At 37.0% G+C, this 14,272-nt stretch overlaps 2 protein-coding genes across 2 annotated transcripts; both read left to right on the top strand.

Annotated features, from left to right (window-relative positions):
* On the top strand, positions 1 to 1,308 carry LOC105786022 (GATA transcription factor 26). Its single transcript, XM_012612267.2, has 2 exons — positions 1 to 310; positions 974 to 1,308. The coding sequence occupies exons 1-2, from the start codon at positions 1 to 3 to the stop codon at positions 1,306 to 1,308; spliced, it is 645 nt and encodes a 214-aa protein (XP_012467721.2).
* A 4,606-nt stretch (positions 1,309 to 5,914) lies between these two features.
* On the top strand, positions 5,915 to 6,226 carry LOC128034913 (uncharacterized mitochondrial protein AtMg00860-like). The gene has a single exon (XM_052624311.1). The coding sequence runs from the start codon at positions 5,915 to 5,917 to the stop codon at positions 6,224 to 6,226; it is 312 nt and encodes a 103-aa protein (XP_052480271.1).
* The last annotated feature ends 8,046 nt before the right edge of the window (positions 6,227 to 14,272 follow it).

Genomic DNA, 14,272 nt, shown 5'->3' with positions numbered 1-14,272 from the left:
ATGGTTTTGGTTATTTTAGACACACCACTTTGGCGAAACGGACCACCCGAGAAACCAGTTTTGTGCAATGCTTGTGGTTCAAGGTACAGATTAGGGAAACCCCTGGAAAACTATATACCCAAGAGTACTCTTCAAATTATTCAAAAGAAGAAACGGAAAGCAGTGCCTAAATCAATTGTGACTAACAATGGCAATGCCTCCTATTCATCATCCGCCATGGGAGATTATGCAAGTTCTGAGTCTTCAACTGCACATAATCTCAACTTTTGCTCTATAAAACAAGAGAATCTAGATGATGATTTTCATCCAGGTCCATTATCCACTTACTTTTACCTCATACCTTTTCTTTATTTTATTATATGAATGTTTTAATGGTTTAATTATTTTTTTAAAATTATAATTATTGTATGAATCAAGTTTTTCCGTATCCTAAATGTTAGTTTAGGCGTTAAATATCAATTTAGATATGGCATGAAATATTTTTAAAACACATGTATTTATTGTATGAACAATTTTAATATGATAGATAGTGTCATTAAAATTTAGAAGGATTATATATTTTTCTTTAACATGTTATATTCGAGTCACCCATGTATCAAGTACACATGCATATATTTCAAATATGAGTCTAATTATGAATCCCACCTCTTTACGTTACAAAAATGGAGAAATTAATCTTTCTATTTTAATACCTTATAAAAATTAGAAAGTTTGTCGGTAAACATATGAAATGCTGTGCTTATTTTTACTAATTGCTTGCATATAAATTATTGAGTTGATGATTCAACATCAAAACTTAACAGTGCTACCCAATTAAACTAATTTCTCGATTTTTATAAAATATGAAAATCAAATTTTAGTAAATTAAAGTAAAAGACTATCTTTTCGGTTTTGGTGACATTCACAATTAGACTGTTTCTACCCTAGAAGTTGAGTAAATAAATTATAAAATTTTGGGTGTTTGATTATGCAGTTGAAGATTTGGGAAGTTCATGGAGAAATCATTCAAGGAAAAGGTCAGCAGTTGTTTACAATAGTCTTACAACAATCCAAAAACTTGAAAGGGACCTTCAGAAAATTCTAAGACATGAACCACATCTTTTCAATGGAGTTGAATCTCAAGATGATGTGCTGATTTATAACGTTAACATCAACAACCTCCAAATTCCTTCAAAAGAAATTGGTCTTGGTACCATTCTTCTCAATGATTTCCCTGTTTCTTCTCCTCCTTCTTCCCATCATCAAGATGAGCAGGAAATTGAAGTTTCGCCCCCAAATCACGCTCCGACAGCTCCTTCCTATCCGTAAGTAAAAACCCGTAGCTTAAGCCATTTTGATACAAATGTTAACAACAAAGTGAGTTTAATGCGCTTAGCGATGTTGTCCACAGAAACAAAGAAGGCATTGTTGGCATAGTGTGTGTTAACACCAACGGTGACTTGTTAATGTATTGTGTATTGAATGAATGAAACTGTACTAAGTATTGAAAGAATACAATGAAAATGTGTTGAGTAATGAAAGAATTCTTTATATTTAGTCTAGTATCTCAAGTTTGTACATCATAGCAATAGTATTTATAGAATATATATAAATAACTGCTATTGCTAACAGGCTAGCTCAATAACAGAGTTAGCTAGCACAGTCCTTATCTGTACTCTTAATACTGTGCAAGTTGGTCTAATGAATTGATTGAAACAAGATTTTCATCTATAAATTGTTTCAGCTCATTTTGAATATATCATTTGACAATTTCTTTATATGGCATGCATGTAATTTTTGATCCAATGGGATATTTGTATTTGATAAAATGATATATTTTGGTAGTCGAGATAATGATATTAATTTCTTAATGTCTAATTCGGTTTTAATAGTGATTTGTTGAAATTTAATTACTAATATTATTATATTTGAATTCTTCATAATTTTGTTGATTGTAAATTTATTTAATTTTGCATTTAATTTGTCAAATATAGTCCAATGAATATGATTTGATTTGGGTTTTAGGGTTGATTTGATGAAAGTAAATTGCTAATATTATTAGCTAATTATGAATTTTGATCAAATCAACTCTAAAAGTTGAATTACTTCAAAAAAAACTTTAAAACTCGAATTAAATACTAAAAGGTTAACACATTACCTTTAGGTAATAAAATGTATAACTTTTGTCGATATAGGTGCCATATCATAAGCGAAACCAGAAAATTTTTTAGGAGGCTGAAATTAGATTGTAATTTTTACGATAGGAAAATGTAATTTCACTATTCTAATAACCTAAATATTTATAATTTTTAAATGATTAAATTAAAATTTTATCATTTTAGGGAGCTAAAGTGTAATTTTATTTTTACTAATTTAAATTTATAAAAATTTTAAAGAACTTGAATAGAAAATTTTCATCCCTACGCCCTTTTGAGTAAAATATTTTAAAGCGTAAAAATCACGAACTAAATTTCTAAATTTCCATAACCTAGAAGCAATTAATTTACAGTCAGCCACATTTCTACGGTTTGCCTAACACTTTTGCTTCAAAGTAGAAAATCATACAAACTTACACTAAAGATAAACTATGGCAGGGTAACTTAATCTCCATGCCAAAACCTGATATTTGGAGATCACGAAAGGTGATTCTAAAAATATAATGAAATCAAGTATTATTTACCTATAATGGGACTTGGCAGTTGCCATTAAGTGATGAAAAGAATTGGTGGTGATAGGTGGCCGTAGAGGAAAAATTAACAAAGGAAACTATCAACAATTTTCTTGGCTTTGACTCTTAAAATCGAGGGATTAAAAACAACTTAATTCATGAAATTTATAAAGTGGCGGATTAAAATATAAGTGTTATTAAACAAGTACTAATGTCTTCTTCTTGGGAAAATACTGGACTTGGAGATTTCTCTAGGGAAAGTTTGATCCTAAAAAGGTTCATTTTAGGGATAAAGACGAAGATGAGGGTAGTGATATGATGGTATTACATGCTCATTTTACTAGTTGTTGTTATTTCTTTCTATTTTGAATCATACGGTGAGTTTGGAAACAAATCAAAACACATGATTTGGTTGGTTTCGATCTTGCTGCTTGAAAATACGTGGGTATTTCTAATTTTTAGGGATTGTAACGGCTCCAAAACTCTATTATATAAACAGGGAGGGGAGTTGAGGAGGACAAAGTGAAAATAAATAAGTTCTTCTCTTTTATTCTCAAATTATCATCTTTTTCTTTTCTTTGCCATACTTTTTCCTTATTTCTTTCTTTCTTCTTCTTGTCTACTATTCTTTTCTGCCATAAGTTGCCGCAAATTCTTAAGTAAAATTCAACCCGTTTCCAGTAATTAACAAGGTATCTGAGCCAACCATCTATGATGTCTGGCGACAACGTTTCTACTCAACTTCAAAAAGATGTGGGAAGTCTGCAACAAATAGTGGCAAAACTATAGGAGGATGTTTCCCAGTGGAGCACAAAGTTGAATGACGAATTGAAAGAGTTAATGGTGGAATTCAAGGAAGAATTCAAGCTGAAGTTGAGGGAACTAAAGGATGGGTTATGAGGGGAGACCAAATCTAAAATGCAGGGACTGCTGGAACTATATTTGGGTCGACCGTCTACTTCTGTTGCTGGTGTGTAGCCATCTACTATAGCTTTTACAAGACAGTCGAATGATAAGGGGAAGGGAATTCTAGGTGTTTTACCAATCAGGTTTTTGCCCAAAGAAACGTCTCCTAACTCACCTTTGAAGGGCACTTGTTCCTTTTTACCAAAGGTTGATGTCAGTCTGTGGTCTCATGTAGAAGATCACTTATTTAAGTTGCACAACCTAGAATGTCCATGTTTTGACGGATCTAATTTTAGAGGTTGGTGGGCAAAATTGGAATAATATTTTGATGTCGAAAGGGTCTCTTCCAATGCTAGGGTCCGAACAATTATGTTACACTTGGAGGGTAAGGCTATCGACTAGCACCATTTTTATGTACAATGGCAAGGGGGTTTCACATGTTGGTTTGGGAAACTTATGCACAAAGCTTGCAGGAGCATTTTGCGTCAAGTTATTTTCAAGGCCCCATGTCTGACTTAGTGGCATTAAAGCAACAGGGGACGATGGACCAATATCACGACACTTTTGTTAGCTTGTTGAATCAATTGCAGTTGTCGGAATCATATGCCTTAAGTATATTTACTAGTAACTTGAAAACTGAAATCGAGTAGTACTTACAATTATTCAAGCCAAAAACATTGGTAGAAGGATTTCAAGCGGCGCATAAAGTGGAAGGCACATTGCAACAATCTCCTAGGAAGCCACTCTTGATGGGAAGTTATACTTCTGCGAAGTCTTCCACTCAGAGTCATATAAGTATTGTTTCTTAAACTTTTAAGCCTTGGGGAATGCGTAATAATAGTGGTTCCATGGGGCCAAATGCAGCTCACAAGTCAGCTCCGACGGTAGGTTCACCAAAGAAGTTTAGCAAGACGTTATCGGGCGCAGAGATTGACAATAGAAGAAAAAAGAGCCTGTGCTTTTGGTATGGTTCCATATATAGTGTGGCCCACAAATGTGTTAGGTCTTAGCTATATCAGCTACTGTTGGATTCAGAATCAGATGAGGATGGGGAAGAGGCCCATGAGGAATTAGAGCAATCAATGGGGTCTCCGATCGAAACGGTGGCCCAAGATCCTATACTTTCGCTCCATGCCATCCAAGGATCCCAAGGTACCCATACGATGAAGGTGGCAGGATCTGTGGGAAATGCTTACATTATTATTTTGGTTGATTCGGGAAGCACGCAAAATTTTATAGGAGTAAGACTGGTGAGGCAGCTCGCTATATCCTTCAGTCAAAAACATAAGTTGAAGGTCATGGTGGCTAATGGGGGTAGTATATTCACCCAAAGGTTGTGCCAGAGGGTGAAATGGGAGGCCCAACGACTGCGTTTTTCAAAAAAATTCTTTGTTCTACTGGTTAAAGGTTATGATATGGTTTTGGGGGTGCTGTGGCTTTTATCCTTGGGGAGCATTACTTGGGACTTCAAGGCTTTGTCAATGCGATATAATCACGAAGGAAATGAATGTTCGTTATTGGGCATTCAGCTGGAGGTTATACAAGTCTTGCAAGATCGGGAGGTTACTAGAAACTTTTCTATTGTGGGGAATCACTCTTGATGGCTATGACTAACCAGGCATCGTTGCAATTGCCACCTGAACCAATTCCTAGGGGTTTGCTTAATATTTTAGAGGTATTTAATGACGTGTTTCAAACACCATTTGGGCTACCCTCGTCACGTTTACAAGATTATCGCATTCCGCTGAGCAATAAATCGGCAATAGTCAAGATGAGACCTTATTGCTATCTGGTCATTTAGAAAAATGAGATGGAACGATTGATCCAGAAGATGCTCCACAACGGGATTATTAGAAACAGTAATAGTGTGTTTGTTTCTCCAATTGTAATGGTAAAAGAAAAAGACGGGAGTTGGCATCTATGTGTGGACTATTGACATTAAATAAGTTAACTATTAGAGACAATTTCCCAATTCCTGTAATACAAGAACTATTAGATGAGCTTGGTCAGGCAATTTTTTTTCGAAATTGGATCTTCGCGCCGGCTATCATCAAATCCGCATGCATAAAGAAGACATCCACAAGACGACATTTCAGAATCATGAAGGTCATTACGAGTTTTTAGTGATGCTTTTCAGGCTCTAATGAATTCAATTTTAAACATTTATTGAGGAAATCGGTACTCGTCTTCTTTGATGACATATTGGTATACTCTAACTCATGGTCTGAACATTTATTACAGTTAGAACAAGTGTTAAACATCTTGCGATCCCACCAGTTATTTTCTAAAAAAGAAAAATGTTAGTTTGGGGCTACCAGCATTGAGTACTAAGGCCATGTCATCTCTCGTGGCACTGTGGCTATGGATCAATCAAATGTCAATAATCTATTCAACTGGCCTAAACCACGTTCAACTAAGGAGCTTAGATCATTCTTGAGATTATCGGGGTACTATAGGAGGTTCATACAGGGGTACGAAACCATTGCTAAACCTCTTATCAAGCTTTTAAAGAAGAAAGAATGGGTATGGACAATGTCTATCGATGAAGCTTTCCAAGCTCTAAAAGTGGCCATTAGTTCAGCCCATATCCTGGTGCTATCTGATTTTGACAAGGAATTTTGTGTTGACACTGACGCCAGCGATATTAGAGCTGGGGCTGTCCTCCATCAATAGGGTCATCCAGTGGTGTTTTTAAGCAAGACCTTCGAGGTAAGGTATAAAGTGCTGTCTTTTTACGAAAAAATGTTAGCAACATTATTAGCTATTAAGAAATGGCACCAGTATTTGGTTGGTCGACATCTTAATATCCGGATCGACCATCAAAACATCCGTTTCTTTTCTGACTAGCAGGCCATTACACCCTTCCGACAAATATGGGTGGCCAAAATGCTAAGATATAGTTTTGATATTGTGTACAAGAAATGGAGTAAGAATATAGTAGTCGATGCTCTTTCTCGGCAACCTGACTGCTCCCCGAAGTAATTATTTTGAATAGTGAAAAGTTCTATTGTCTCGAAATTGCGGCATCGTATGTAAAATTCATAGAAACACGACCCACAATTAAGTAAGTTGTGTGTCTAATTGCAACAAAATCCTAGCTCACATCCAAAATACTCATGGGATGGTTAGTGTCTTAAAAGAAAAGGAAAGTTGGTGGTGGGATCTGATCTAGAAATACAAAAAGAGCTTTTTACTTTCTTTCATAACAGTGCCTTAGGGGCCACTCGGGCACTACAATCATATGACATCACATGGCAGGTTGGGTCTATTGGAAAGGGATATCCAAAAACATAAAAAAATGGGTGAAAGAATGTAGTGTCTGGTAAAGGAACAAATATAATCCATCAGCTTCACTGAGACTCTTGCAGCCACTGCCGATACCTACTAGAGCGTGGGTAGATGTAAGCATGGACTTTATAGACGGGTTGCCAATTTCAAAGGAGAAGGACACCATATGGGTCGTAGTAGACCGTTTAACAAAATATGAGTACTTCGTGGCTTTGGACCATCCATACTCGGCTCTAACAGTTGCTCAAGCTTACTTAGATAATATTTTCAAACTCCATGGTCTTTCGGACACCATAGTTTTCAACAGGGACAAGGGTTTTGTCAGTAATTTTTTACAGGAAATTTTCATTAAGCTTAGGACAAAACTTCACCATTCAACTGCTTACCACCTGCAAACAGATGGACAAATGTAAGCTATAAAAGAGTACCTTAAAATTTATTTACGATGCATGACTGGGGAACGACCAAAAAAATGAAGTCGTTAGTTGTCGTTAGCTGAATAGTGGTATAACACCACTTTCCATTCTGCTATCAAGGAGATGCCTTATGAAGCTTTATATGGGCAGGCACCTCCACATCATTTGCCGTATTTAGCTAGTTCGTTGGGTGTGGCATGTGTAGATCGAAGCCTTAAACAACAAGAGACTGCAAGAAAAATGCTGCAATTCTACCTCAAACGCACACAGGAGAGAATGAAACATTTTACAGATAAGAGGAGTGATCGACAGCTTCAGGTGAGAGAATGGGTTTATCTGAAACTCCAACCGTACCGATAACACAGCCTCTAGAGGGTCTTCAACCATAAATTAACTCATCATTATTTTTGGCCATTCAAAGTGGAAACCAAGATTAGGGAAGTCGTCTACCGCCTCCAACTACCTCCAGACTCACGAGTGCATCCAACCTTCCATGTGTCCTAGGTTAAACATCATGTTGGACAGTAACCAATTCAACCTATCCTACCAGTAATGGATTGAGATGGGACCCTTCCAAAAGAGCCAGTCCGGATTATAGATAGGAGATTGGTAAATAGGGGAAACCAGGCAACGACCGAGGTGTTGATTGAATAGGCAAATTTGTTTCAAGAGGATGCTACTTGGGAGGATTTGGCTGATCTGTGATGTCACTCCCCAACCTTCGATCCTTGAGGTCAAGGATCCTGTCGACGAGGGGGGTAGTTCTTACGTACTCATTTTACTAGTTGTTGTTATTTTTTTATATTTTGAATAATACAATGAGTTTGGAAACAAATCAAAACATATGATTTGGTTGGTTTCGATCTTGCTACCTATAAATATATAGGTAGTTCTGATTTTTAGTGATTATAACAACTCCAAGACTCTGTTATATAATTAGGGAGTGGTGTTGAGGAGGACACAATAAAAATAAATAAGTTATTCTCTTTTATTCTCAAATTATTATCTATGTATTTTCTTTGTCATACTTTTTCCCTATTTCTTTCTTTCTTCTTCTTGTCTACTATTCTTTTCTGTTGAAGCCGTGGCTGCATTGCAACAAAGAACCAACAAAGAACAAATTAGTCAAAGACCAACAATGACAAATTGTACAATTTTAGTCTGCTATATCTTTTTGTATCAAAGAAATGGAGTTGGTTCAGTTATAAAATTATTTTTGAATATTTTGTTCCTATGGAACTTAGCCTAAATCTTTGTAATGAGTTAGCTAAGTTAGTAGGAAAGATTGATCGATGTAATAGCTGGTATGCCGACTTTCTTTTATATACAAGTTGCTATATTTTTAGTAAGTATTAAGTAAGGGCGAGTTAAATTAGTAGGTAACTATCAAATACTTTTGTAACCTTCATATATTCAAAATTTGAATGAAATTATGATGACTTTCGATTACAAATTTTCTTCTTGAGTTCTTTTCTTTTGTTTTTCTTTCATTCGTTTTGCTTTCTTTTACTGCCATTGCCATTTATCCAACAAATGGTATCATGAGCCTAAGTCTTAAGGGACCATTGATTTTGCTTCCCCTGCTCAACATCGGCTCAAACTTATGAGACCTCCAAACAAGCTTGAATAAGCTAAAGGAGGAGTTTCAAGGAAAGGTGTGAGCTTTCCAAATGTGCAAGCTTAGCAAGATGTCAAAGTCGCAAGCTTAGCAAAGTCGAGCTGTTGAAGACACTGTTGAAGACAATATGCAAAGATGTGAGTCTGTCAAAGGTGTGAGTTCAACAACATGTGGAAGCTCAATGTGTGTTGAATAGTTGCAAGCCTATTGAAGACAGTAAGCAAAGTGTGAGCTGTCAATTGCAAGCCAAAATGGCGAGAATGAAGGCAAGCAAACTATACTCACGAACTGTTTGTGCAAGAAGAAGCAAAGAAACAAGGCAAGATGTGTTGTCAACCAAGGCTGTGAAGGAGGAGAAGACTCCATTTGGTGAACAAATCTTTGACACAAAAGACTGGGATAGTCAAGTGTGTAAGTCGATTTGTTGTTTGTGAATGAGGCCAAGGTTGAAAATGAATTGGTCACTTGAATCAAAGCATCTAAGAGCGCCAAGTTCAAAAACTTGATGAATGACCGGTATTGCAGCATGGAGTCCAAGGAGGAGTGTTGAAAATGGCCAACCATGCTGCTATTATGTTTTGTTAAAATGCATGGTACTATAATGATTCGTAATTTAGTTTGGTTGAGAATGAACTTTGATGTTGATGTTTTGATGGGTTGGTTGAGTGATAAGTCGACTTATCCATGTGTACAAGCAATGTTTTTAAAGTTACTAGGCTACTTAGTGGTATTAGGTAGTAATAACGATGTAGTTAGCTATAAATGTATTGTTTTCTTATTGAAAAATTAAGCATATCGTTGTGAAACTTAGATTGCTTCCTTGCTGCACGTTTGTGAGCAAGTAAATTATTTTGTTTCTTCCTCCTTTGTTCTCTGTTTTGTTCTTTTCTAAGAGCTGCGCCATTGTTCTTTCTTTTTCTTTTTTCTCGCTCATAACCGAGAGCTTATGCTCTTGATGCTTTGTGTTTCGCTTCTTTGTTTGAAGAGCTTATGCTCTTAGTGTTTCATTGTTTGGTTGTTGCTGCCAGTGTTCCAACAAATGGTATCAAGAGCTTTCAGTCTTTGAGGGCCTTGGTTGTACACTGTCACTAAGCAAATTGTGTTTGAAACAAAAGAAGAAGAGGTTGTTTTGCTTGCTGAAAAATGAGTTTTACACCACCTCCTCCACCTGTCTTTGCTGGAGAAAATTACAACATCTGGGCAGTGAAAATGAGAACATACCTGCAGGCACACGACCTGTGGAATGTTGTTCTCAATGACATTGAGCCACCACCACTAAGAGCTAACCCGACTATAGCCCAGATTAGGCAGCACAATGAAGACTGTGCCAAGAAGTACAAGGCTATGTCGTGCCTTCAAAGTGGAGTTTCTGATGTTATTTTCACAAGAATAATGGCTTGTGACACTCCAAAGCAGGCCTGGGACAAACTCAAGGAGGAGTTTCAGGGGTCTGACAAGACCAGGCAACAGCAGCTGATCAACATGAGAAGAGATTTTGAAAACCTCAAGATGAAGGACTCAGAAACCATCAAGCAGTATGCTGACAGAATCATGGCAACTGTCAACAATATAAGGCTGCTTGGGGAGGAATTCAGTGACCAAAGAGTGGTTGAGAAGGTCATAACAACCTTGCCAGAGAAGTATGAAGCAAAAATTTCTTCTCTGGAAGATTCAAGGGACTTGTCAACAATCCCTTTGACAGAGCTTATAAATGCTCTTTATGCTCAAGAGCAGAGAAGGGCAAATAGGCAGGAGGACCACCATGAAGGGGCTTTTCAGGCTAGAGGCAGAGAAAGCTCAAGTGCAAACTTAAATGTCAAAGGCAAAAAGCCTTGGACTGAGAAGAAGAAGAAAGAACCTGTCAAAAGGAAGTTCCCACCTTGTGTCCATTGTAAGAAGACTACTCATCTTGAGAAATACTGCTGGTATAGACCAGACATTCAATGCAGAGCCTGCAAGCAATTTGGCCACATTGAAAAGGTTTGTAAGAGCAAGTCAAAAACACAACCACAATTTCAAAGCCAAGCTCAAGCTGCAGAAGAGGTTGAAGCACCAGAAGAGCATGTTTTTTCAGCATCATGCTTTGCAAGCTCGAGCAAGGTTAGCAAAATTTGGCTGATTGACAGTGGATGTACCCACCATATGGCTTCTGAGAAGAGTATATTCAAGGAGCTTGACACTACCTTCAAGTCCAAAGTCAGAATTGGCAATGGTGAGCTACTGGAGGCAAAAGGGAAAGGCAAGGCCTTGATAAGCACCAAGTCAGGTATTAAAACCATTTCAGAGGTTCTTTATGTACCTGACATTGACCAAAACTTGCTAAGTGTTGGCCAGCTATTGGAGAAGGGCTACTCTCTGATTTTTGAAGGCAAGAACTGCTTTGATCAAAAATGTTGCTGGTGAAGTGTTGACTACAGTGGCTATGCAAGACAGAACTTTCATTGTGGATGTGAATCAACTGCAAGCCAAGGCATATGCATCTCAGTCTGATGAGACAGACTTGTGGCACAGGAGGATGGGGCATGTGAACTACAATTCACTGAACATGCTGCACAAAATGGATTTGGTCAGTGACATGTCCAAAATTGAGCCAAAGGATGCTGTATGTGAGGTCTGTCAGCTAGGCAAATAGACTAGATTACCCTTTCCAGTCAACAAGGCATGGAGAGCACAAGGGAAGCTTCAGCTTATTCATACAGACATCTGTGGACCAATGAAGACTACCTCCTTAAATGGTAGCAGGTACTTTGTACTCTTCATTGATGATTATTCAAGGTTCTGTTGGGTAAATTTTTTAAAGAATAAGTCAGATGTTTATGATTTTTTCTGCAAATTTAAAGCTTTGGTTGAAAACCAAGCAAATTGCAAACTGAAATGTTTGAGGTCTGACAATGGTTCTGAGTATGTATCTCAGAAGTTTCAAAAATTGTGTGATGAAGCTGGAAATGGGATGGAATTGAAGCAAAATTGCCTGAGGTAGATCAGAATGACATTGATTTGCAGCAAGTTGACATTGAAGCAGTCATTGAAGATAGTTGTGATGATGAACCTGTTCGAGGCACTAGGACATTAGCTAATATTTATGAAAGATGTGCAGTAACTCTACTAGAGCCTTCATGTTTTGAAGAAGCTGCAAAAGAAAGGTGCTGGCAAGAGGCTATGGAAACTGAATTGAGAATGATTCAGAAAAATGACACTTGGGAGCTTGTTGATAGACCTGAAAATAGAAGAATCATTGGTGTAAAATGGGTCTTTAGAACTAAAACAATGCTGATGGTACTTTGAATGACACAAGGCCGATTGGTTGTGAAAGGGTATAGTCAAGACATGGGGTTGATTTTTCGAGACTTTTGCACTGTTGCAAAAGGTGGACACTATCGATCGCTTGCTTGCTTTGGCGACTCAAAAGCACTTTGGAAGGTGCACCATTTAGATGTTAAGTCAGCCTTTCTAAATGGCTTTCTTAATGAAGAAATATTCATTGAGCAACCTGAGGGTTTTGAGGTCCTTGGTGAAGAACATAAGGTTTACAAGTTGAAAAAGGCCTTATATGGCCTAAAACAGGCTCCAAGAGCACGGTATGAGAGGATTGATGGCTACCTAGCAAAGCTCGGGTTCACAAAGAGTGTCAGTGAGCCTACACTCTATGTTAAGAAGGATCAGAAGGAAACCTTGCTAATTGTTTCCTTGTATGTTGATGATCTGCTAGTCATTGGCTGTAAAGATGAACTGATAGAAGACTTTAAGAAGCAGATGCAACATGTCTTTGAGATGACTGACCTTGGTCTAATGACCTATTTTCTTGGTATGGAAATCAGACAAGGAAGTGATGGTATTTTCATAAGTCAACAAACATTTGCTTCCAAGGTGCTTGAAAAATTTTGCATGTCGAAATGCAAATCAGTCACTACACCAGTTGCATTGGGGGAAAAATTATCAAGTGCCAGTGAGCATGATCGAGTAAATGAGAGAGCATATAGAAGCTTAATTGGTTGTTTGCTTTATTTAACAGCAACTAGACCAGACATTGTCTATGCTGTTAGTCTACTTTCAAGGTTTATGCACTTTGCATAATGTGGCACATCCAAAGGCGACTAAAAGAGTGTTAAGGTATGTCAAAGGAACCATCGATCTTTGGTGTGAAGTTTTGGAGGCAAGGAGTGAAACTCTTAGGCTATTCGATAGCGATTAAGGTGGTCGATTGATGACATGAGGAGCACTTGAGTTACTTTTTCACCTTAGGATCGAGTGTTTTCAATGAGTTCAAAGAAGCAACAAATCATTGCACAATCTCTGAGCAGAGGTGAGTATATCTCATTGCAAGAAGATGAATCAAGCCATTTGGCTTAGGAAGATTTTGGGTGATTTAAATGAAAGTCAAATTCAGCCTACTGAAATTAGAGTGGATAATCAATCAGCTGTGGCCATAGCCAAGAATCCAGTCTTCCATGGTAAGACTAAACACTTCAAAATCAAATTCCATTTTGTTAGAGAAGCTGAGCAATCGAGAGAGGTTAGCTTAATTCATTGCAACTCGTAAATTCACTAGTGACATTTTAACTAAATCATTGGGAGCCAACCGATTTAATGCTTTGAAGGAAAGGATTGGTGTTTGTTGCATACAGTCAAGGAGGAGTGTTGAAGCCGTGGCTGCATTGCAACAAAGAACCAACAACAACAAATTAGTCAAAGACCAACAAAGAGAAATTGTACAATTTTAGTGCTATACTGCTTTTGTATCAAAGAAATGGAGTTGGTTCAGTTATAAAATTATTTTTGAATATTTTGTTCCTATGGAACTTAGCCTAAATCTTTGTAATGAGTTAGCTAAGTTAGTAGGAAAGATTGATCGATGTAATAGCTGGTATGCCACTTTCTTTTATATACAAGTTGCTATATTTTTAGTAAGTATTAAGTAAGGGCGATTAAATTAGTAGGTAATCACAAATACTTTTGTAACCTTCATATATTCAAAATTTGAATGAAATTATGATGACTTTCGATTACAAATTTTCTTCTTGAGTTCTTTTCTTTTGTTTTTTCTTTCATTCGTTTTTGCTTTCTTTGCTACTGCCATTGCCATTTATCCAACATTTTCTGCTGTAAGTTACTGCAAATTGTTAAGTAAAATTCAACCCGTTTTCAGCAATTAACAAATGGTTGATCCGATTGATAAACAACCAATAGTTTGAAAAGACAAACTAATAGGTCATTCATCCATTTCTGGTGAGAATAGTCTTGAGGAGAAAGAGGACTTTAATTTGTTGGAAGGAGATATTCAAAAGTCTATTAATGTTAATGGCATTCATTCTATTAAATTCTCGGATAGGATCTATCAAATTCTCATTAGGTTTTTGATAGCACCGTGATCTTGAAACTTCTGGGTCGTCATATTGG

Source organism: Gossypium raimondii, chromosome 1, assembly GCF_025698545.1.
Source record: "Gossypium raimondii isolate GPD5lz chromosome 1, ASM2569854v1, whole genome shotgun sequence".
Lineage (NCBI taxonomy): Eukaryota > Viridiplantae > Streptophyta > Magnoliopsida > Malvales > Malvaceae > Gossypium > Gossypium raimondii.
The sequence above is the reverse complement of the archived record's forward strand: the minus strand, read 5'-3'. Positions and strand labels throughout refer to the sequence as shown.

Coding starts and splice junctions, on each gene's coding strand:
- LOC105786022 (XM_012612267.2), top strand. CDS start 1: ATGGTTTTGGTTATTTTAGACACACCACTTTGGCGAAACGGACCACCC. Junction 311..973: donor AGATGATGATTTTCATCCAG/GTCCATTATCCA, acceptor TTGATTATGCAG/TTGAAGATTTGGGAAGTTCA.
- LOC128034913 (XM_052624311.1), top strand. CDS start 5,915: ATGGATCAATCAAATGTCAATAATCTATTCAACTGGCCTAAACCACGT.